The 23,994-nt window shown below is 46.9% G+C and overlaps 1 protein-coding gene across 1 annotated transcript; it reads right to left on the minus strand.

Moving 5' to 3' along the window:
• Positions 1-639: 639 nt before the first annotated feature.
• BARHL2 (BarH like homeobox 2) lies at positions 640-6,480 on the minus strand (the record flags this gene model as incomplete). The annotated part of the gene is made up of 3 exons (XM_081326089.1): positions 640-952; positions 3,558-3,783; positions 5,892-6,480. 3 exons carry the CDS (start codon positions 6,478-6,480, stop codon positions 640-642), a joined length of 1,128 nt encoding a protein of 375 aa, XP_081182215.1.
• Between the last annotated feature and the right edge of the window lie 17,514 nt (positions 6,481-23,994).

The following is a 23,994-nucleotide window of genomic DNA, read 5'->3' on the forward strand; positions in this document are numbered from 1 at the left end:
CATCAGGGGAAGAATATTTTTGTGGAGTTCGTTTTGCTTCTTAGATTTTTTCTTAAAAACGAACGTATATAAGTCTTTTTCTTTCTTTCTTTCCTTTGTTTGGACAACATAGAATAAATAATATATATATAACTTCTCACACACCAGCCTGTTCAAAATGTGTATGTAGCATATATACCAAGGACGAGAGAGATCCGGGAAAATGCCAGTTCGGAGTCAGGAAAAAAAAAGGTTCGTGAGAATTCGGCGCAAACTTCTCCGCTCTCCCTCGCTCTTCTGCCTCCTGGGCCGCGGTGGGGGAAGCGTCCTTTCTCTCTCGGCGACCCTCAAGAGTCCTGCCTGGCACTCCGGCTTTTCCCGGCCACCCCCCCTCTCCCCCCCCCCCGCCTCCTCCGGCAAAGCGGCCGGGGCTACTGCGGGACTCGGCGCTACGTGTCACTTACGGGTTCCAGAGTCTCTTCGCTCTGAGCCGGTCGCTCCTCCGGCTCCGTTAGAAGAACCGCTTGATTTCCCGCCCCCTCGCTCGCCTCGGCTCTTTTCTGGCTTGATTGGCTTCTGGGGGGAGTGAGGGGGGATCTGTCGGCGGGGGGGGGGTTGAGGAGGGGGTGCCGGGGTGAGCGAGACGCCCGGTGGTTTCCTTCACCGCGGGTGAGGGGTCCCCGGAAGGGGGTTGGACAAGGGGTTGAGGGCCGGCTGCCCCCCCGGCCCGAGGCCGTGGATCAGAACCCGGGGCACCAGAGGCCGCTGGAGTTGAGGGTGAGGCGCAGGCGGAGTCCGGTACATGCTACTGTACATGGCCGCGGCCGCCGCGGCCGCCGTGGTGCTGTCCATGCTCCCCAGCAGACTCGGGTGGTAGAAATAAGGCGACGGGAACATCCGCTGTAGAGCCGAGTAGTTCCCAGCTTCGGCCAGCAACTCCAGCCCCACCGCCGTCTGCCGCTTCCACTTGGTTCTGCAAGAGAGGGAACGGAGAGACCGTCGGCTGGGCCCGAAGCGGGGGGGGGGGAGGCTAAGGGGAGGGAGCGAGAGCCGGACTGACCACCATCAAACCCCCCCCCCCACACACACACACACTTCCTCCCGACACGAGAAGAGTTTGGCTTGCCCGAGTCTCTTGCGTCCACCGGGCCTTTTCCTTTAAGGAAGCCCAACTGCAGCCCAATTACTGCACGGCTGGTAGGTCTTAAAGCAGAAAACTGCTGTGGCTGGGGGAAAGATCGGCGGGAATCAGAAGGAGCTGTCACTTGAAAAATCCCGGGAAACATTTGCAAGCCAAAGAAAGACACACACACATACGCACGCACGCACGCACGCAGAGCCGGCCTGTAAGTGACAACGACAGCTGATAAACTATTCGCTATTCATTTTCCTTTCGAAAACGTAATTACATTGTTACCTATGGCCTCCTCAAACCCCGCTTTCATATTCCGGTTACTCTGTCGCATTAATAAGAGAAGAAAAGTCTTTACCACCCCCACCCCCACCAGTTTTAACGTTTTCTGCGAAAAGATGAAGTTACTACGGCACGAGGTACTTATTACTGGCTTTCGACCAGGCCATTTGAAAATAGCCTCCGCTACCCAAACAAGTAAACACTTAAGCAGACGCTGGGGGAGAGGAAAAAAAAGGCAGCCTTGGGAGAGTTTCATTATACTCTCCTTCCTAGAGACAACGTGCGGGCCTGCAAGGAAAAGTGAAATCGCTGGAAGATTTTGGTCGCTAGAAACTACAATCCTGAACATTTTAGAATTGTACAACCCTGTTGCTTTGAGGCGTGGGGCGAAGGGGGCGTGGGGAGGGGAAATGGAAGGTGACTAATTTTCCTTCTGTCGGAAGACACAGGCCTCCAGATGCAAGAAGGCGAGGCTAAACGCAATGGATACGGATCATCTCTTTTCCCTCCCTCACGTGAGTACATTGCAAAATGTACACAGAGGAGGAGGAGGAGGAGGAAGCTTCCGGACAAGTCTCTCTCCTTCCTTCCTTCCTTCCTTTCTTCCTTCCTTCCTTCCTTCCTTCCTTCCTTCCTTCCTTCCTTCCTTCCTTCCTTCCTTCCTTCCTTCCTTCCTTCCTTCCGCAGAACCTACACGTTAGTCTCTTTGGAAAAAAGCTCCCGTAGCTGTGGCTGTGAACCTTGGTGGGTTTTCAGCAGGCGCACGACACACGGCCGTACGAAACGCAGCCAAATTAACAAGCGTGGAGCTCCCTGTTTAGCTGGGCTGTAAATGACGCTAATGTATTCCGACAGAATTAGGGTGGCTGCAGCCGTATGAAATGAGACAGAAAATTATAGCCAAGATGACAACTGGACGGAGGTTTCCAGCCCGCGTTTCCTGTGCCAAGAATTAGGGAGGGGGGGGGGGACCGCATTTTGCTCTTAACGGGGCCTTCCTCGTTCTTCTCTTGCACCGTTTCGGTCTCTCTTTAAAATAATAAGAAAATAACCCCAGACATTGGCGACTAGACTTCCTTTCGCCAAGTCTTCGTTTTCCAATCACAGAGATCAGGATTCGACTGCACTGGAGAAAGGAGAGAATGAAACCCAGGACTGAATTACAAATCTGGGCGTCCGAAAATGCCAGATCAGACCGAGTAAGGTGGAGGCCTCCAGAAGTGAATGCCGCCGAGCCCGGAACTCAATAAGCTTCCCCCAGAGGCGCTCTCCCACTCTCAAGCTTTTGCTTGGCTCACAGGGATGGGGAGATCAATTCGACTTGCACGCTGTTCGCCTCTTTTTTTTTTCCTCCTGTGGCTATTCGGATTTTCCCCCACCTACATGTGACAGGCAAATGGACGAGCAACCTAGTAGTGCCTGCCTACGCACGACCGTCTTAACTTGGAACGTTAACTCGTATCCTGCACTCGCACCACTCCACGAAGGATAGCTAACTCAACGAGTTTCGGCTGAGGATCGCGCGTCAGCCTAGCTATGACAGCGAAAAACAAAACAAAACGAAAACCCCCGCGGCTACTAACCAAGCCTGCTCGCAGAATGCGCCTGCTAAGGTTTTCCCCTGGACACAGCCACTGAAATTTTGGCCCGCAAGAAAATAACATTCTTGGTGTAGTGGACATGGAGGGGAGGGGAGAGGGGGGAGGGAGGGACGGAGATGCAAAGTGAGACGACCCAACGTGGCCATCTACTACCCTTAGAAAGGCCACGAGTGACTAACTATAAGGAGGCAGATTTCCTTTGCCTTTCCGAAGGAAATTGCAGGGCTGCCCCGAAATAAGTCCCTCGGAGTTGTGATTGGAGATCGCGCTATCCTTTTTTTTTAAACAAACAAACAAACCCAGGCGTAGGCCTCTTTGAACTCCGTGGGATCCCCTTTCGCGGTGGATGAGGCAGAGGATGGCAAAGTTATAAAAAAAAACCCGGCCAAGCGTCGTATCCACAACGACCTGGGAGGCAAATTCCACGGGATATACTGAGACTTATTCCTGGGTCGAGGTGGGGCAGGACCCTTCTTTTGAGCCGAGCGTTGCCATTTCCCTACCTGCCCGCTCCAAAACCCCTAGCCAGCCCAATGTTTTCGTCCCTAACCAGCCTGCCCTACCTCCGGTTTTGGTACCAGGTTTTGACCTGGGTGTCAGTCAGATTGAGGGCGGCTGCCAAGTCCATGCGGTCTTGGACACTCAGGTACTTCTGCCGCTCGAAGCTCCTCTCCAGTTGGTTGAGCTGATGGTCGGAGAAGGCGGTCCGCGCCTTGCGAGGCTTCTTTGCTCTCACAGGGGGACTATCCCTGCTGCTGGAAATCTCGCGGTCGCCTTCTTCTTTTGCCCCTGAGGAGACACAAGACAGAAGCTCTGGGTTAGGGCCGAGGAGAAAAACACAGTGTGTGGGGTGGGGGTGGGGGGTGGGGGTAGTGTGAGGACTAAACCCGCACACAAAACCTTATTAAGCCTCAATAGGAGGTGGCAGCCTTCTGTTCTGGATTCAAACGGATCGTTCGAAAAGACGGCTTAGGAACCAACCGATTCGTTTCCCTACTTTGCACAGGGTGGGATAGAATCACAACCGCAACAATGAATTAGGAAGCTGGCGATTCAGCGGCGATTCGGCCTCGAACAAACCAGCAGAGGGAAGATTTCGGGGCTAAAAGAAAAAAAAAAGCAGCACCATTTCTCTGGACTAATAACTACTTCTCCTGCCACACAGCTTTCTAATAATATCCTTTTTTTTCCGGAGGGGATATTTTTTCCTCCGCTGCCTTTCCTCACTTTCTCCCTCGGCCAAATTCAGATTTCCAACTGCACATCGGAAACGGTTACGATCAAGCCCTCGCAACAGCCCGAATACTTTTCCTGGAGTGCTTGTCATCCAGGTACAAAAGAGAGAGAGAGAGAGAGAGAGAGAGAGAGAGAGAGAGAGAGTTGGGTTTCGCAATCCCAGGTGACAGCGGAAATATTACCGGATTTGGTCTGGAATCTTGGAGTCTTATTTGAGGGAGGTGTTTTTTTTAGCTGCAATGTTAGGAAATCAATACGTCAGTCCAATCTGTGTTTGTACGAGGTTTTCTCCTCCACCATCACCACTGTGTCCTCCCCCCCTCTTTCCCCCTTCTCTCTCTCTCTCTCTCTCTCCCCTCCTCTCTTTCTTTTTCTGGGCTCTCCTTGATCTTCCCTGCAGGGAGAACAATAATCTCTCTAATTGACCCACTGGGGAGGTTGGTGCACCAACTAACCAACAACTACCACAAAAAAAAAACACACACACCCTAGACGAAACTCTGCATCTGGTTCTAGACGCTCATATGTTAGTGCTAAAATGGCAAATTGAATAGCAGTCCTATTAGTTACTGCAAAATAGCTGAAGGTTGTAAAGTGAGCGAAATGTGTCCTCTCTCAGCATCACGTTTCAAAAAAAAAACGCCTTTCCAGTTATGTGAGATTCCCTTGGTAGTGCGAGGGGGGGGGCGTCTTTTATTTTCCCCCAGGAAGTGGCAGAACCGAGACACCGTGTACGTTTGAATTTTAGAACGTAACTCTCTAAAGTATCAACAAAAAAATTAACAAATGCTATAAAATATTGCACAATGCTAACTCTAAAGGAAGAAACATTTTCAAGGAAGGAAGAAAGCAGAAGAAAGAAAAAGGACCCCGATTTCATCCCACCCGTTTGGTTTGTTACCCTGCTTTTTTTAAAAAAAAACATATTTTATTATAAATTCTTTAGGAGGCCTGCCTTGCTAATTAAGTGTTGCTAAATCTGTGTGAACTCTGTTTAGAAATTATGCATGCAGATCGCATTTTATAATATGCATTTGCATTTTAAAATCTCTAGTAATCCCAGCTGGCATTTTGGTATTGTTGAAATGCACACTTGCAGACGCTTTTTGTTCTCCTCGCATCAACTTTTTTTTTAAAGGGAGGGGGAGATACGTAGCTTCAGTCTGAAATATATATATGGGATATGGATATATATATATATATATATATATATATATATATATATATATATATATATATATATATATATATATATATATATATATATATATATATATATATATATATATATATATATATATATATATATATATACTTCAAACTATATTTATATGGATTGTCTATTAAAAATCAGAGGGGAAACCTTTACGATTCCTGAGATTTTTTTGCAAATAACCTGATTGTGTTTGTCGTTTTCTTAGTGGAGGGGGACTTCTTTTATTTTTAAATAGTTTCCAGGTTGCTGAGCCTCTCCTCAGCGGCTTTGCGAATTCGCAGCCAACCTTCCAAGTTGGCTCGAACTTTTCAGAACAAGCAATTGCTGAAAAGCAGGAAGGGGAGGGAGGGGGTGAGGGGGGGGGCACAGAGGAACAACGGGGAATGTTCGAAACGTAAACAATGGAACGCACCGGGGCGTCCGAAGACCCGCGTCCCCAACTCACCGTGGCATTTCAGCTCATTCTGGGTATCGTCGCGTTTGTCCAGTTTGGTTCTGCTGTCATCCTGCTCCAGTTTTGGCCTGAAACTTTCGCTGGCCGCGTTGCTCTCTGGTTTGGGGGTGGGATGGGGAGAGGAGACGCTGGTGCTGTAAGGGGCACACGCGGCCAGCGGCTTGCTATCTCCCAAAATGTCCTTAATTAAGAAAGAAGAAGTGGAAGTCCTGGGGGCAGAGCTACAGGAACCCAACTGCTGCTGCTGCTGCTGCTGTTGCTGGGGCGACGGCTGCAAACTTTTTGGCTGCTGCTGTTCCGGATGTTGGCTGTGGTGAAGATGGTGATGCTGTGGCGACAGGCCATCTTGCGCCAGATGCTGCTCGGGGTGCTCCGCGGTGACCGAGATAGGCGAGGAGGGAGTCGTGGCCACCGTGTCTATTTCCGAACAAGGGGACGGGGTGGCCTGGTTGAGAAAATCCGCCGCCCTGGCCTCGCCGTGGGCCGTCCGAAAGTCCCCGTTCATCATAACCGGGCTGCCGGACCTGGGGTTAGACAAAATCGTGTCTATTCCAAAACTGGAAGTGCTAGATCCTTCCATGGTGGCCGTTCAAAGAAGCGCCTTCATCCCCTTTCCCTCCCGACGCCGTTATCTTGCGCGGACTGGGCTTTTTTGGGTGACGGGTGCGGTGGTGGGGGGGGGAGAGGTGATGGCTGGATCTAAGACGATCGATCAACGATTAAAACGCGAACCACCAACCAAATCGGATCAATTATGGACGAAGCGAATCTCTTCGATCAAAATTTAAATGGGGAGGGAGGGAGGAAAGGAAGGAGGGAGGGAGGGAGGGAAGGGAAGGAGGGAGGGAGGGAGAACGAGGCGAAACGACGACGAGACGCGCACAGGCACCAGGCGCACGCACGGGTGGGGGGGGGGGAAGCCAGCCGGAGAAAGACGCCGAAGCCAGCCAGGAGGAAGAGGAGGAGGAGGAGGAGGGCAGCCAGGAAACGATTCGGGAGGAAGACGCCAGATCCGCCGCGCCACCCGGTTGGCCCCCGCCCCGAAGAGTCGATCGATCGCTCGCTCGCTCGCTCGCTCTCCCCGCCGGCCGCACGTGCTCCGCTTATTGTTCAGGACCACCGCGCCGCCCGGGCAGAGCAGGCGGCATCGCCCGAGTGAGCCGCCGGCCGGGCAAGCGGGAAGCGGCGGGAAGGCTGCTGGGGCTCCCCGGCGGAGGCTTCGCTCGGCCGGCCAAGGAGGAACCGGCACCGCTGCCGAGACGCCGCCTAGCCCGATCGCCTGGCTCCGGGGCGCTCTCCCTGTTCTCGCCGGCGCCCGGGAGTTATTGAACTTTCTTGGAAAGTTGAGGCGTGGCGGAGCAACGCGAGGAGGAGGAGGAGGAGGAGGAGGAGGAGGAGGAGGAGGAGGAGGAGGAGGAGGCTCGGCCGCTGCCCGGCTCTCCTAGGGCGATCGGCTCCACTCGGGTTCCTGCGATTCCGCCCGTGACGTCACGGCCATCGCCGCTCGCCCGCTCGCCGCTCGTTATCAAACCTCTTTAAGGCTCGGGGTTTCCCCCCCCCCATTTTAAAAATGTTCCTTATTTATTTATTTGTTTGTTTTATTTAAGGCCGCCGTCGTGTAACGGCCTCTTATTGGTGGACGCGGCGGCCGAACTTGACGCTCGGCGGTTGGCAGCCAATGAGAAGGAAGAAAGACGAGAGAAGGCGCGGGGGGGGAAGGGGAAGGGAAGGGAGGATGGAGTGGGGAGGTCAGTTTCGGGACTGGGAAACCGTTCTTTTTTAGACCCTTTAGGATTCCTCCATCTCTTCCGTTTCCCCATTCCTCTACCCGAATATAAATGGGTGGTTATTATTATCTCTGGCATGACAATAGCGATCAGTTTCATAGCAGAAATCAAGGTAGGGGGAGAAAGAAAGAAAGAAAGAAAGAAAGAAAGAAAGAAAGAAAGAAAGAAAGAAAGAAAGAAAGAAAGAAAGAAAGAAAGAAAGAAAGAAAGAAAGAAAGAAAGAAAGAAAGAAAGAAAGAAAGAAAGAAAGAAAGAAAGAAAGAAAGAAAGAAAGAAAGAAAGAAAGAAAGAAAGAAAGAAAAAAAAATATTTGCGTGCAAGTGTGCGATATTTTGAGTGGTGAAGTCTTGTGTATACGAGATCGTTACAAAAGTAATGTACGTAACCTATCTCTTTTCCCAAGGTGGGATGTAAATTAAAATGCAGGGTTTATTTAGGGCTTCCTCCCACTGTGTCCTTCTTTGGAAGATCAGAAACATTTGTCACCACAGTCCTAGGCAGGAGAAGCGACCCAAGTTCATTGAAGAACTAGGGAAATAAGAGCGGGGCGGGCAAAATATTCCTTGGAGCCAACTGGGGGAAACGCCTGGTTTCCTTTCCTAAGGGACGGGGAGTGGAAAGGGAAGCGGCTCCTGGAAAATAATAATAATAATAATAATAATAATAATAATAATAATAATAATAATAATAATAATAATAATAATAATAATAATAATAATAATAATAATAATAATAATAAAACCATCTCGGTCTAGAACCGACCCGCCTGTTTATTTGGAGAAGACTTTAAGAGAAGTGGCAGGCGGCAGTGGCCAAGCTGGGTGATTTTTATTCCTGCATGCGACTTTAGCCTGTGGCTGAGCTACAACCACCGGCTCTGGCTCTCCATCCAGAGAGCGGTTTCATTCATTCATCCATCCATCCATCCATCCATCCATCCATCCATCCATCCACAACACACACACACCTTTGCCCGGCTGCTGTTTTCAGCGCCTCTTATTTACTACCGAGCCAGTTAGGGCCGACACGCCGTCGGGAGGAAGCACCGCGGTGGCTTGGCGGAAGAGCCTCAGCTTGTGTTCCTCTGTCTCTAGGACGCCGCGGCGGTTCGAACCTGTCCCTTGTTGAATGTCAGGGTAATGGGAAGTGCCAGTGACAAGACGCCGTATTGCTCCTCCTGATTAAGTACCGTCAACCTAATTAGCAGAGCAATTATAAGGTGCTAATGAATGATTCAAAGTTCGGCGGGTTGTCTTTTACTCCGAATTGCGCCTTTCCCCCCCCCTTTTTTTTTAAAGGAACCGATGAATCGAAGGGAAAAGCGACTGTTCTTGCAAGGAACGCTCTGGCATCCCTTTCCAGGTTCCCACTGCCCGCCTCCTTTCCTCCTGCCTCTGGTTATTTTTCTTTCCTCCAACAGCGACATTCAAACCTTTCTCTTCCAGGAAAAAACGAACGAAATCTGTTCGCGTAAAGTAGATGCGTAGGGCGAATTGAAAATAAATAGGGGCAGTGTGGTGGTGGTGGGGGGAAAATGTAGGCTCTTTTTTTGTAAAAAGAAATAAATAGGATCATATAATTTCAAGGAGTTGGAGAGAGGCAGAGTTTTTTTGCACCTGCGTCTCTGCCAGTTTGAAAAGAACGAGCTGGGAAGTTTTTCAGGGCTGGTAGGTAGATCAAGATTTGGGGGAAGAAAAAGAAGAAGAAGTATGTGTGTGTGTGGGGGGGAGAGAGAAATCGGTGAAGTTTCAAGGGACCCCGGCCAGTTTAAAATGTTGTTCTGACGCTCCTTGGGTTGGCGAGATACATGTCTGTGCGTGGGAAGAAGGGAAGACCAGAGTAAATGAAAAGACAAGTCAGCCTGAGAAAGAAGCAAATATACCTGAACGAGGTTTCTCCTCTCCTTCGAAACAAGGGTTTGCCAGCAGCCGGGCGTCGAGGCTAAGCGACTTCGTACGATTTCTAACCGCTGAATGAGTCCCGCTGCGCCTTGTAGCGGCGTCTCCATAGCTTTCGCCCTCTGTTCTCTCCCAGTGACACTCTCCTATCACGGGCCAAGCTGGGAGAGGCTTGGCATTACGCTGTGTGAATTGCTGGCTGCGGCGGGGAGCCGCCGGCAAGTTCGGCGCGGCTGCCCCTTTGCTGGTATTGTCCCAAGAACAAGCGAGTGGTAAAAATTCAGACTTTACCCTTTAAAATGAATCAAAAGATTAAGGGCGGGAGTTATGGGAGAGGGAGAGACGCAGAGAATTGCAATTTGGCTAGAACAGTGTAAGTCTTTTTAGCCTTTCCCTTTTCATCCCCCGAAAGATCATCCAACACGCTTTGCTATTGTGGATCGATTTCCCTCCGAAAAGATATATATATATATATATATATATATATATTTTCCAAGTAAGGGATAGATAACTGTGTTCTGTATTTCCAACGTAGACTATAGCTCCTTCCCGCCCCCGCCCTCCCCCCCTCGGTTGGTCCAAACTGAAATGTATTTAAAACCATTCAGTATTGTGCTTTCAGAACTAATTCTTTGAAGTATTCATTGCTTGGGTATAAACGTTTGCTTTTTGGAAAATAAAGGAAGAAATAGGCAAGATAGGAATGTAATTCAATTGAGAAAAGCAGAGGTCGATCCGCCACCCATTTCTCTATGTGTTTGTTTTTAAAGTCTGCTCTAGTCTAAAAGATTCACAGGCGATTTGCCTTTCAGACTCTGAAGATATTAGAAATGTTGACATATGAAATGCCTCCTTCAAGGATTGGGAACGTCCACAAAATGAAAGGAGGGAATTGGAGAAATAAGCATCTTTGAAGCTGTCCACTTTACCCCTGTTGAAATATTTATTTTTGCGATGGGTATTTTATTGGGGAGGACTTTTAAAATGCTTGAAAGGGAAAGTTTGAAATTGAAAAGTTCAAAACGAAACCCAGCAGGTAGCAGCTTCCTCCAGGAGACATGTCAAAATTTGGGATCCCTGGTCTCCTGAGGAGCGATGGGTTTGCACCTTTCATTTATACTTGGATCAAATTTATCATCCCTTGGTGGCAACCGCAGGACAGATTTGAAGCAGAGGTTTTGTTTCGCATTTGTCTCTGAACGCAACACGGGCGGTATAATTCGGAGCTCAGCGAGTGGATAGGGCTCATTTAGGGAAAAACGAGGACATTGTTTCAACCGGATATGGGGTTTGGTGGACATTTTGGGAACTGCTATCCAAAATCTATCTTTATCACCAAACCTTACGTGGTATTTGTGTGCTTTTCACATTCATTTACCTCCCGATAGGAGAAAGTAGAGGGGGGAAGTGAAAAATATTAGGATTGAATATGCCCGTGACTTACGTACATTTTTCGATGCAGATGGCTATAGAGCTCATCATTTTGTTTGTGCCTGGGGTTGCTGTGAATATGATCTTGTGCATCCACTCTGTGGTTTGTTCGTTTATTTGTTTCTTTGATTCCCCTTTTTAGGATTATTTATAGGACACCACAGGCAGCAAAAGAAGTTTTGCTATTTATATCCAAATCTGAACCTCCATCTCCAGTGCTTGTAGTTAAAGGAGAACCCCCGCTATTCACTCTTCCTTCCCTAATTTGGATTAACCTAGTTCTCTAGTTTATCTACTGGAGAGAAAAATATGATCAATGGGTCTAATTCCATCCCTGGTCATTTGTGCCAACTACACAATCCCAGGCATGCTGATTCAGAACTAACGTCCATTAAATTCTGTCTCAGGCAACTGTACACACAAGACTGCAACCTAAACATGGTCAGGAAGAGAGATTTCTGATGGAGCAAATAAAGTTGCTTTCTCTATTTAAACACAGGTAATAATTGTATGCTTTTTTTCTTTTCTTTGCAAAATGCACTCGCTAGCAGAAAATCATTTTCTTTCAAATTTGCACAATGCATACCATTCCATCATAAAATTTACTATGCTCCTTGTGCCAAACCGAGTCTTATATCCCAAGCAGAATAGAGACAAGTCTGTATCCAACTCTAAATCCTCTTAACAGACATTTCTTTCTAAAGTAATTATTTCAAAAATTATTTAAAACTTAACAATAGCAAGAAAAAAGTGTCGGAAAGGAAAGCGACTTTAATGAGAGCTCCAGGCACGTAATACTATGTGGCTGCAACCTCCTCTTTTTAAAATAAAGTTTTTGGGAACCGCAGTCCAAGTTGCTTCTGGAGAGCCGCAATTACACATTTTGCCACAAGGCGGCGACAATAGAGGCCTCTATTGTCTTTAGGAAGCTCTTGGTCGGACTACGAAGAGATACTTTTACAGGGCCCCCCACCCCCCAAAGTAGTTAAATATGTGTAGCAAAAAAAAACACAACCCACCCCAAAGCGTTTCCTTTTAAATCAGCATTTCACAATCTTTGTGACTTTCAAGGAAATTTAAATAGGAAGCAAATTTCTCAATGCCCGTTTTAAAATCCTGATCAGAGGCATATCTCCATTAAACCAGCTCCAGAATCACAAAATATTGTCATATTCCCAAGATCTTCTAGACATCCCAAGACAATAAGCAGAATCAAAATTATTTATTCTTTTGTTCCTTTTTGGACAGCAAAAACTTTTTGCCTGGCACTGAGTTCCATAACTACTATTAGAATGTTTTTGAGTACATTCTATAGGACAAATTGTCCAATATTAACTAAGTTGCTGTTAACTAAGTTGCTGATTAATTCACAAACCCTGCCTGTGTGAATTTATTTGCCATTAGGCAAAAACGTTTTGGGTAAGATGCAACATAAATATAAATTCCTTTAAAAGATTCTGATTTCAGTGTAGATTTTATTCCATGTGTGACACTTAATGTTGTCATACAAACTGTCCTCACCGTTGCTTTAATGTAAGATACCTCATTCAATCAGTTTTAATCTAACTTTTTCCAAGATGTGTGTGTGTGTGTGTGTGTGTGTGTGTTTCAAATCTGTTGGGCTCCAGGATTTCTCGACAGCATTTTTGGACGTGGTTTGCCATTGTCCCTTCTTCTGAGGGCTGACGGAGAGAGTTAGAAAGATCCTGGTTTGGAAAAACTTGAGTGTCTTGATGGAGATCCATCACATACAGGACCAGGAATCAATCAGTTGATTAGCTTCTATTAATTTATTTATTGGAAATAAATTAATATATATTAATTAGAGGGATGACTTTTGCATTGAAGAGCTAGGGAAATATAGAGCAATCCCTGTTCACTGTCGGATCCTCTAAATTGTCTTTCTCTCACCTAGTGTCTTCTATAACTCTTAATAAATCATGGAAATTACAGCCTAGCAGATTTAGAGACTACCAAATAGGGAAAGGCAATGTGAATGTTAGTTAAATGAGCTCTTAGATAATTCCACTTCTCTAATTTTACAGCCAAAAGTTTCTAACCCAAAACATTTGTGCAAGTTCTGGATTGGAAGGGATTGTGCTTTCTTTTCCTTTAGAAACTGTTCCAACATTTATAAACCTTCCTAAGTTTTTCCCCTCTGAAGGTCGCTGGTGGATAGATCACCATCACCGACCAGCATCCCTGCATCAAAGTTGTTCTTTAGCTGTGGCTCCTTTCTTGGGACCTCTGCTAGTCACTGCATTTAAATGAGAAGCCAATTTCTTTCTCCACATTTTTTTTAACCAGGAAAACTCTTCATTGTATGTTAGACCCAAAACTAAAGAGTCAGGACTTTTCCAGCACATTTAAGAATGGAAAGAAAATCATCTCTCCTTGCTTAGGGTACCCCCCCACCAGTTCCTCACCAGGCTTAGGTAAATGACTGACAGTATCCTAATTGAGTACAGTACAGGATTTCCCAGGCCACGGGGAATCAGCGACATTTTGTGGTTAGATCTGTGCATAATTTCCTTCCTATTAGACGAGCAATCTTTGGGGTTGCCCCTGTCCAGGCTCCATGCTTTATTGGTCCTTTTCCCCACTTGTCTCTAGGAAGCCAAAGGCCAGGGCTGATCCTGTGACGCTGAAGGGACCCAGCCAAGAGTCCATTTGTCCAGGGAAGCTGTCCCCATTGCCATCAGGATGTTTGCTAGATTTTGTTTAGGCCACTAAGGACCAAAGGAAGCCGGCCCAGAAGGAAACCGGCCCTTCCTGATCTTCAAGGGAGAATAAATGTTCGTGGATATTGATATATTCCTTGACCTGGAGAATACACAGAGCTACCCAGAGCGTCTGCCTAATGGGACTCCTCTCCCAGTCAAGCAAGCCTAACTTTGCCTGCCTGGCTGCCTGCCAGGAAGACGAGGGGATGCTCTCCTAGGGGACGCTCTCCTCATCCCAGAAGGCTGTACCAATTTGCTGGCCATAAAGCCTTCTCTCGGTTATCCTTCCTTTTCCTGTTTGAGGTCTGCGTGGGTAAACAGACCAGGCGGCAGAAAGCGGGAGGAAGAGGGAAAAACAGAGAGAGAGCTATCTTAGCCCAACGTTAATTAACAAAAAGCTAATTAAAACTGCACTTTGAGCGCTAATCAATCACTTTATTAAGCCAGGAATAGTAACTGGAACAAATTGAATGCTACCAGTTGGAGCATCATGCTATCGAACTGCCAGGGTCGATGAAGGGATGAGGGACTGAGGTTGAGCCAATCGATTCTTGCCCGATTGGTGTTGACCGAGGTCAACGAGACACTGAGGTGGAGGGAATCACTGGTCCTCCTCTCTCCCTGCCCCTCCCCCAGCCGAAAGAAAAACAGGCCTGCAGAACGTGGGAACTGAGCCAACGCGGAGGGCCCTGCCCAACCTTACTGCCGGCTCAAAGGCCAACAAAGAGAATGGGGAGACAATGAATGGCAACTGATCCCAGTGAAGGACAAAGCATCCCATGGAAAACTAGGACTCCAGCAGAGCTTTGCCATCAATAGTGAAGAGTATCCACCCAGAACAGTTCTTTGGCACTTGTCAAGCAGAAAGGCAGTGGGATCAGGGACTCTGGTCACCAAGCATCATTATTAATTGCATGGATATCCATAGTGAGGGGCAGTCCTTTCTTCCTGGCACCAGTTCAGTTGGAGTCTTCTTTCCATTACCCGGTGTTGAGCTTTGGGCTGGGCTATGAATATTTTTCAGAGCTGTTCAGTCTTTGGAGGATGGTCTTCCCTAAATTCCAGAAAGGCTAAACCAACGCACACATCATCTCTGTCAAATAGAGATAATGTGAGTTGAAGTTTGATGCATTAAAAAATGGGATTGGTGGGGTGCGTGCGGAAGAGTGTTGTTGCCTGTAGTTGCATTTCCTATCCATGCTTCCCCCTTAACCTTCACTCAGAAGTAGGCCCCTTGACTACATCCCAAAGAATGGTGGCTTAGATAGATATGAGGACCATCCCTCTTCCCATTTACTGTATGTTGACATCATCTGGCTTGGGATGTTTTTCCAGTTCAGATTATGAGAAGAGTTCTTAACCAAATACTAGAGTTGGAAGGAACCTTGGAGGTCTTCTAGTCCAACCTCCTGCTCGAGCAGGAAACCCTTTACCATTTCAGATAAATGACCACAACCACAGCTTCTGGAGGCAACTCGTTCCACTGCTTCCTTGTTCTGTCAGGAAATTTATCCTTAGTTCTAGGTCTTCACTGAGAGCAACAACTAAATGCCTTTCACGCTTCAGCATTGGAGGCAGGAGACACTGCAAAGACACCTTGCCATGATGTTATGGCAAAGGGCAAAAGTCATCGCCTACGAAGCCACTCTTTCTGGCTTGCTCAACTTATGGTCTTCTGATGTTGCCCTACAAGATCACTAGCAGGAAATGGGTTGCTAGTGGACATTGGTTGGGAAATGAGGCCCTCCACTAACCTTGTTTGGAGGATGTCCAATGAACCCATTGATGTGAAGACACCGAAATTTGGGATGAAGGCTCAAAGGAGGCCAAAAGGTTTGGGAGAGATCCAGGTATCTGAGAGATGAAAGCAGAGGACACGCAGGATCGAAGCACACCAGAATTGCTAAGAAAGCAGTGACTTCCTCCAGTTTCCTACCTCCATCAAAATTTCTGGTGATAGTAACAATATTGTACCACTAAAACAATATATATATATTTAAAAAGGCAATAATCCGCCTTCTGCCTTTCTTTAAGGAAGCAGCATCCTGAAATCCAAAAAATCCAGGCTGACTTCCCTGCCCCATCGATGGAGTTAGACCTCCAGGGACCTTCACGTCTGACTCCCTTGGCGGTCAACGCAACGCGCCTCTCAACTGGCGCTCCCAGCAGATCAGAGGGCGCTTAGTGTTGAGCTTGTAATCAAACGGACTCATCAAGCCCGACCAGGGTGCCTTCCCACGTTCATCAGCTCCTCCGGGGCTGCAGGCACCAGCAATCAGGAGACCCGCGCACCCCAACTGACATCAACTCGGCCCTTGATTTTTAAGTAGTTGATAATTTTGAATAGAAGCGACGACTTTCGGTGTCCCTGCGTTGGCTAGGTCAACAAAGAAGGCGATTTAACCGAGAATCGAGAAGGTGGAGGTGAGAGTCTCTCGAGAGGAGTCCCGAGCAAGGCCTGCCACTTTTTAGGAGCACAATAAGTAACAGAGCAACCCAAGGCCATCCTGACAGGCATCCACATAATATTTCTAATATATGATTTTTTTTAAAAAAAAAAAGCCAGGGATCCCTAAAAAGTCCCACGTACGGATCGAGTTGGCCGCACAGGGCGGTTTTTACAACCCCCGGGTCAGGCCACGCCACTTTCTTCCTAACCGATGGCAACGGGGTCCACGGAAAGGACCCCGAAATCTGCTTCCCGGCTGCCCGCTCCTCCGGCTCCCAGGCCGCCACCTGGCCTGGAGAGAAAGCCCAAGGGAGGAAGCGGGAGGGGGGATTCATTTGCCCAAGCTGCAGGCAGGTGGTGGGCGCGTCTTCCTCCCCGGGGCGAAATTCGGGGTGGGATCTGAGGCGGGGGGGGGCAGGAAAGAGCCCCCCCCAGAAGCTGCAGCCCACGGAAAGGAGGTCTGGCGGAGCGAGGGAGAGGGAGGGAGAGGGAGGGGAGGGCGAGAGAAGGCACTTTGGCTGCCCTAAAATGTAACTCTGAACGCGCCTCCCTTTTATTAAAAGCGGCTGCTTGACATTTACACTCTGCCAACAGCTTCTTTCCGATAATCCGGCCGGCGAAAAGAGACGGGTCCACCGAGTCATTGCCGCCTTTTCGAGAAGAGATACAGAAATGTTGCGATGAGTGGAAACAAACGATGAAAGGGGGGATGGTGGTGGTGGGGGGGGTAAGAGGAGGCGGCGGAGAGGCGGCGAGGGAGGAGGACGAGGGGCGGCGGCGGGGTGGGGGGTGGGGGGTGGAGGGAAGGCTGCGTCTCCTCCCGGGGTTCCGCAGGGCTGGGGAGTGAGACGGAGTTTACAAGCCAGGCTTTGTCCGGCCACGGATCCCGTCCAGAGATGGATGGGTGGCTTTAAACCCCTTCGTCCACCCTTTCATCTCTAACACACACACACCCCTCAAAATAAAGTTTGCGCCGGGTCTAACGCCCAGCCCCGGGCACATTTCCAGACGAAAAGGCCAGTAGAACAGATTGGGATCTTCCGAGTAAACCCGGACAGATGCTTAACTTTTTTTTTCTTTTTCTTTTTTTAAAAAAGTAGGGATGAATTCTCAGAGTAAAAAAAAAAGCGCTTTTACCTTTTTTTGGCTCTTTTTTTTCTACTCCCCCCCCCTGCAAAAGTTAACTTTTCCTTCTACTTTTCTTCACCCAATTAAACTGAAGTCTTTGTACTACCTCCGTGGTGGGTAGGGGGATTGTTTTTTTAATGAAAAATCAGATTTTTGTATTTAATGTTGCTCCTCTCTGCTCCCAATTGCAAGTCCAGAGTACATGATCAGAAATGCTCAGAGAGCAGAAAGCACATTGATTTCAGCTTGTTCCGTCCGCAGACAGGCCCTGACAAGGTTGTTAGAACAGTTGGAGAGGTCTGTACAATCACTTAATTACCAAAACTGTCAGTCAGGCGGGCCGCTGCTGGCCGCCTTCGTGGCTGGGAGGAAGATTCCACTACTGCCTTCTCCGGCTTGATTGATTTGTGCTGATGGCATTGCAAAATAATTAGAGTGAATTTTCTGATGTGTGATTTTATCCCAAGTTCATGCTTCAGAAAGGTAATCGGAAGGATGAGAAGGGTCAATGCCATTTCAGATTACCTGAAGTCCAAGCGGAAGGATAACCAGAGAGAAAAAAAATGTATATGTATATATTTATATCGAAGGAAAGAAGGAGGCGTATTCGGGGACGGTGGGAGGATGAGAGGACGAAGAAAAAGAAAGGGGGAAAAAAAGAACAGAAACGGGCAAAGAAAAACTGGAGACGCGATTAAGGATTGCTGAAGGGTATTGTCAAATTCTGCAAGTGATTTCCTCCCGAGCCAGCACATGGCAGATTGATTTTGTCCATCGCAGTTTTAACCACATTTCAAGTGATCCCGCAGTTATTACAACGATTGCCTTCGAAAGTGACAGGCGAAAGAAGAGATCCGGTCCTACAGCGGACGGGAACCGCCTTCTTAAGGGTTGCCAGCTATAGTTAAGTAAATATCATTTGCTGGGGAAGGAAGGAAGGAAGGAAGGAAGGAAGGAAGGAAGGAAGGAAGGAAGGAAGGAAGGAAGGAAGGAAGGAAGGAAGGAAGGAAGGAAGGAAGGAGGCGGTGAGAGCCTCGCACCTGTGCCTGCAGCCTTAGGAAAGAGGCTCTCCTTCTCCATCTTCCTCCTTTCTCGGAGGGGAGGGGGACATGGAACGTTCGAACACTTTCACTCATGGGGAGGGACTTTCACTTTCCTTTCCAGGAAGTTGAGAAGTGAGAGATGTTTGTTCCCCGCTTCCTGCCTTTTTTCTCCAGTGACCTGAAGGCTCAGCCCACAATTTTCATCCTGAGTTCAGGAGAAACCCTAAGAACTTCTGCCTTTTAGACCAAGAGAAGACTTCTCCTCTTGCAGCACTCTTGGGCTGGATGCAACTCTGCTTAATTACGAGACGGAGATGGAAGTTGGGGGGTGGTGGGTGGGTGGGGGGGTTAAAAAAGAAAAAGAAACGCAGAAACCCGGTGGGTTGATTTAGGACAGGGGTGTACAATAGACTCTGGATCAACTGGATCACTGTTCACTCAATAGCAGCCTTTTAACTGAATGCAGCAGACTCAGGCCTAGGGACATTCTTGTCTAAAACCACGAGAAGTCCAGAAGCCTCACTCCTGAAGAGCTGGTTTCTCCAGGGTGAGGGCTCTCAAGAGCACTGTGCACCAACAGTCCTATTGTTCATCACAAATCTATGCAAAAGCAAGTTTCTGAGCTCAGTGCTCAAAGACAGAGAGCATGTTTTAAGAGCAGTTTGGGTTCAGTCTCTGGCATCTTCTGTAGATAGCCATCTACAGATGGATGAAAAGTTGGATTCAATAGAAGCAGCTTCCATTTTTCTCTTTCCTCATCACCCTTTTCTCCTGTTTAAAAACAAAACAAAAAACCCAGACAGTTCAGTAAAGTATCAATGATTCCATCAAACATTTACAGGGGAAAATAAGTCTTCTTGCAGACAAACTTGACTTTTGATAACTTCTTGGACAGACCCACTTAGATATCTGAATGATACTATCCGAGTCATGTTGCCTTTGCCTTCTTCCAGGACAGCTGTAGTCCTTTCCAGTCTAGTCTGCAACCCTGGAATAGTCATTAACTTCCAGGATTTGGGATATAGGAATTCTAAACTAAAATGGATGGGATGGACTTGCACAGACTGTTGTTAGGAGGAAACAGTGTGGACCTAGTCATTGGGACCAGACTTCCCTCTCTGACCTGAAGCATTCTTTATTGAAGGAAAGGAGCAGTAGCAACTACAGATGTTTCCTCCTCATCCATGTCTTACATCCTAAATCCTTCTTTTGGCCTCAAGGGAAGAAACAAGTTAGATGAGCCTTCAAGAAATGGGAGCTACTAAGGAACGGCATTTGACCATTGTGGAGATGACCTTAGCTAGTATGGGCGATGTCTGTATGTTTGTGGGGTTTGCTTTTAATTGAGTCACTTGTATGAGATGGGCAGCTATAAAATTATATAAGTGCAATATAAACAAACAAGCTATGTCTCTTCTAAGCAAGGGAGAGTGATTCACGTAGCCTTCCCAAAATGGGCTCTGCCTCAGGGGAGAAATGGAATTTAAGTCCAACACATCTGGCAGGCCTTGGACTGGAAAAGGTGCACAAGAAGACGACTAATGAAAAACCCAATCAACCAGGACAGGTGGGCTTGGAACAAGTTGTATTTGATAAGCTCTATTAAAACAAAGAAATGCTGACATTGGCTTACAATAACGCCTAAGGAGACCTCTGATTCTCAGGCAGGTATTTCTGCCATTACTCTCAGTGGGATTTCTTTTAACTAGGCATTAATTTTGGAATTACATTTTTGGCATCCTGATCCTCTGAATGATAGTCATTTGGAAAATAATCAGATCATACTCAAAAGTGACTTATACCTGCTTATTACTCCTACCACTGATAAAAGAGAAAAAAATTCTAGTGCTTCTTTTAAGGCAGAAATTGGCAGTCTGTGACTCGTGGAGATCCTCCTGGCAACGAATGCTTAAAAGCTCTGACAGATTTCCCTGTTATTATAAGGTGTGGAAATGGAGAAAACGGTAGTTTAAGCCCTAAAATAGGCATTTCCCATTAAAAAATCTAACACTGCACCCCACATTCCCCTAAATGTACCTTTTCCTACATGTGTTTTACCTACCTTAGTGCCTTGCCCTTCAAAATATTAAATGTGTGCTTGGGTTATCCTCAGGTGTCTGTGCCTATTTAAAGGGTTCAACGCACCTTACTGTGCTATCGTGAACAGGTTAAGTTAAAAGTTCAATATTCTCCAACAAAGAGGTTTCTTCAAAGGAGAAGCTTCCTGGTACCACTTTTTGGATCTGTTGAAATGGGATAGCGAGGGGCTACTTTTACAAAGCACCAGGGCTAGTGTTTTCACCAGAGGAGCACGTCAACCACTGATTGAGAAGCTCATCTTGATGTCTGCAGCTCCCACAGGTAAGGACTTTGAAATAAAAAAAAAAGATACCACCTTTGTTTGAAGAACAATGACTTCTCCTGTGTAACCCACTATGTCTGGTTTTCACTCTGTTACATCTAGAATGGTCCATCTGGTCACAAGTGGCTAAAATATTCCATTTTTCTTGTCATTCAGTTTGCATGGACAGCATCAAAGAAAGTGTCCACATCCAATGTTAGGGACTGAAATCCCCACCGCCACCACCCATCTCCCTCACATACCAATGCCTTTTCTAACATGCACTGATGATTACTTAGGAAATCTTTCTTCCGTGTCATCTTTCTTCCATCATCCAATGATTGATATTTTATTCCTTTCAGGTGATGAAGAACCCAGGTTCTAGATTTGGCTTATGAATGAAATGTTTTCTAGGTATTTTATTGCCCCAAAATTAGTATTTACTCATCCCATCCATTCAGTCCTTCTCATTGTTCATAGTTGAGTTGGGATGGGAAGATTCTGACCCTCTTTGGGAGAACCGCCATTCCTTTTCTCCTATAGGACCCAAAGAAGAAAAATAATTTTCACACTAACGAGGTGGGTGAAATCCAAACCCTAGTTATGGTTCCAACCCAGATAGTAAGGAGTGAGGCCCTGGCTTCATTCATCATAATTACCAAACAAGGGCTTCAGGACAACCATACTCTCCAAATTTTCAACTTCCAGATGTTATGGACCACACCCATAGGTTAGAATGCTAATGAGCCTTGTGGTCCAAATTATAAAAAAGGGATTAAGTTGGAAAAGTTTATCCAAATGAGTATTAAACTAAGAATTATTGATAGTCCCCTTCGGTATTCATAGGAGTGGAAAGGTGGAATATACATCTAATGACTAGATAAATATAAATAAATCCCCAAGTCATGATCAATCTCCTCCCCTTTGAACAAGCAGAGGTCTGGACTTTTCTTGATGGGAATAAAATTCATTTCTGTAACAGAGGGTCTTTTTCAGGCAAAAGGGGCTAGCTTGGAATAAGTTAGTTGTCTTCAACTGAATCACCACTCCTGGTGGTGCAACTCAGCGAAATTCAGCTATAACCTTATTAACCCAATTCACCCTTTTCAGTTAGATTGAAACTGGTTTTCAAGCAGGATTATAAGGGCCTCAAAACATGAAAGTACTGCTATTTAGTTAAGGATCAATCTTCCTTGTGAAAAGGATCTTGACATTTATATGCCTGGGGAAAAGCCAGGCTCCCAATTTTGGATAGATAGCCAACGTGCCCAAGCATCTCTTTGAGATAAATAGGACGGTGGTGATTCTAATCAATCGGTAGGTACAAGGAGATGGTTCTGAATTGGGTAGGCAGTTCCTTTAATTGATGAGGCCAAGCCTCTGAGTCAAGATAACATCACCAGAAATCCTCTGGATTTCTGCTACCACCTTCTTGGCTTTAATCTGAGAATGAATCTGGATTTCTTTACCTCCCATACTCTAGAGCTTGAGGAACAGGGATGGAGGGGGTGTCTGAACATGCCCAAATACATGCTAACCAGCACAGTTGGGAAACAGTATATGGAGTAAGATGGAGGAGGAGGAGGAATAGGAGGAAACTGCCATGCCAGCACCCAATAACAACAGCCCAGCTACATTTGGATATAGACATAGCCAAGAGAGACTTTAGGATCCAACAGGGCACCCCAGACAAACACAGACTGGCCAAGACCAAAGCTACAAAATTATGTTTTGTTGTCTTCTTTTACTTCTACATCTCCTGTCCTCCTCCTGCAAAAAAAGAAAAGAAAAGAAAAGAAAAGGTGAGCAAGAGCACACACATTGCTGCACAAAGCCTGGCTGTATTTTTAAAGTCAAACAAGTACAGTGGTATGTGGCAAATGGAGTAGGTAAACAACTTCCATCTGGTTGCTGCTCTTGAAGGAACCATCCGTTCCCATGCACAGCAAATTGGAGAAACAATGGCACTAATGAGCCTTGCAAAATGCAACTGTGAATCATGAAAGACAACACTGCATTTTGCAAGCGGCAGAATAAAAGGTGAAATAATAAGCTAGCAAAGAGGAAAAGAAAGCGAGCAATGATTAAATGATCAAAAGCTGGCAGAGTGAATTCAATGTCACTGCCAGACGCAGCCATCTCTCCCCCCACAAGTGAAAGTTAGGTTTCAAGCGCGGTGTAATTATAGCCGAGGTTGTCAGTTTGACATTAATGCAGCCAGCAGAAATTTCCTAATTGGCCTCAGAGGAGAAAGTGAACCAGAAAATATATTAACATTTTAAAAAAGCATATTTTGCCTAATCCTTTCACTTTCCAACAATATTTGAAGACCAAAATGCCCCAGGCAGGAGAATTTAAATGAGCAATTTTGTTTTTGAAGGAAACGGCCAATGAGACAGAAAATAGACTAAAGGGAAATCATTAGTGGATGAGAGATACTGACAGCCCTGCCTTGCTGACTGGCCGGCCTGTCACTTGCAGTCTGTGTTCTTTAGTTCCACGCTATGAGCTAAGTTGATAACATGAAAAGACCCATAAACGTGCAGCCAGAAGTCAAAGCCTGTTATCTGGAAATTCAAATGGAGGGAGGGAGGGAAGCTGCGGGAGGAGAAGAGCAGGAGGAAACGAGGAAGAGATCTTCCTTCCTTCCTTCCTTCCTTCCTTCCTTCCTTCCTTCCTTCCTTCCTTCCTTCCTTCCTTCTTTTCCTTCCCTCTAAAACTGGCCATATCAAGAACAATAATAGGCCATTATCTGACACCACTGGGCGAAGGCCTGCCATTGTGTGTGTGTGTGCACGCATGTAGATCTCTCTCTCTCTCTCTCTCTCTCTCTCTCTCTCTCTCTCTCTCTCTCTCTCTCTCTCTCTCTCTCTCTCTCTCGTCTTCCCCCTCCCTCTTTCTCTCCCCACCTCTTCTCCCCACTTGCCTATCTCTTCCCCAGTCAGCCATGAAGCTTCCAAGCGGCAGATAGCAACAAAATGCTTAAAGTTATGGCTGTAATATCACATGTGCCCCACTTGATGTGATATGACCATCGCAGGGAAAAGGAAGCTAAGCGCAGTCAGGTGCTGTTAGTCCCTTGGCTTTGAAGTCCCTTGGCTTTGATGGAGCAGCTGAAGCCGCTCCAGGGCAAACCAAGACTTTTGTCCTTTTGAAATGAAAGAGGGAAGGATGGGTTGCATCAGGCGGCCAAGCAGGCAAGGAAGAAGGGGGCAGGAGCACACCCTGGGATGCAGCCCAGGTCAGGGTGGGCAAGGGGTAGCTTGGATCGCAGAGCTAAAAGGAGGTCCTCCC

This window comes from Vipera berus, assembly GCF_964194415.1.
Source record: "Vipera berus genome assembly, chromosome: 3".
In the NCBI taxonomy this organism is placed as follows: domain Eukaryota; kingdom Metazoa; phylum Chordata; class Lepidosauria; order Squamata; family Viperidae; genus Vipera; species Vipera berus.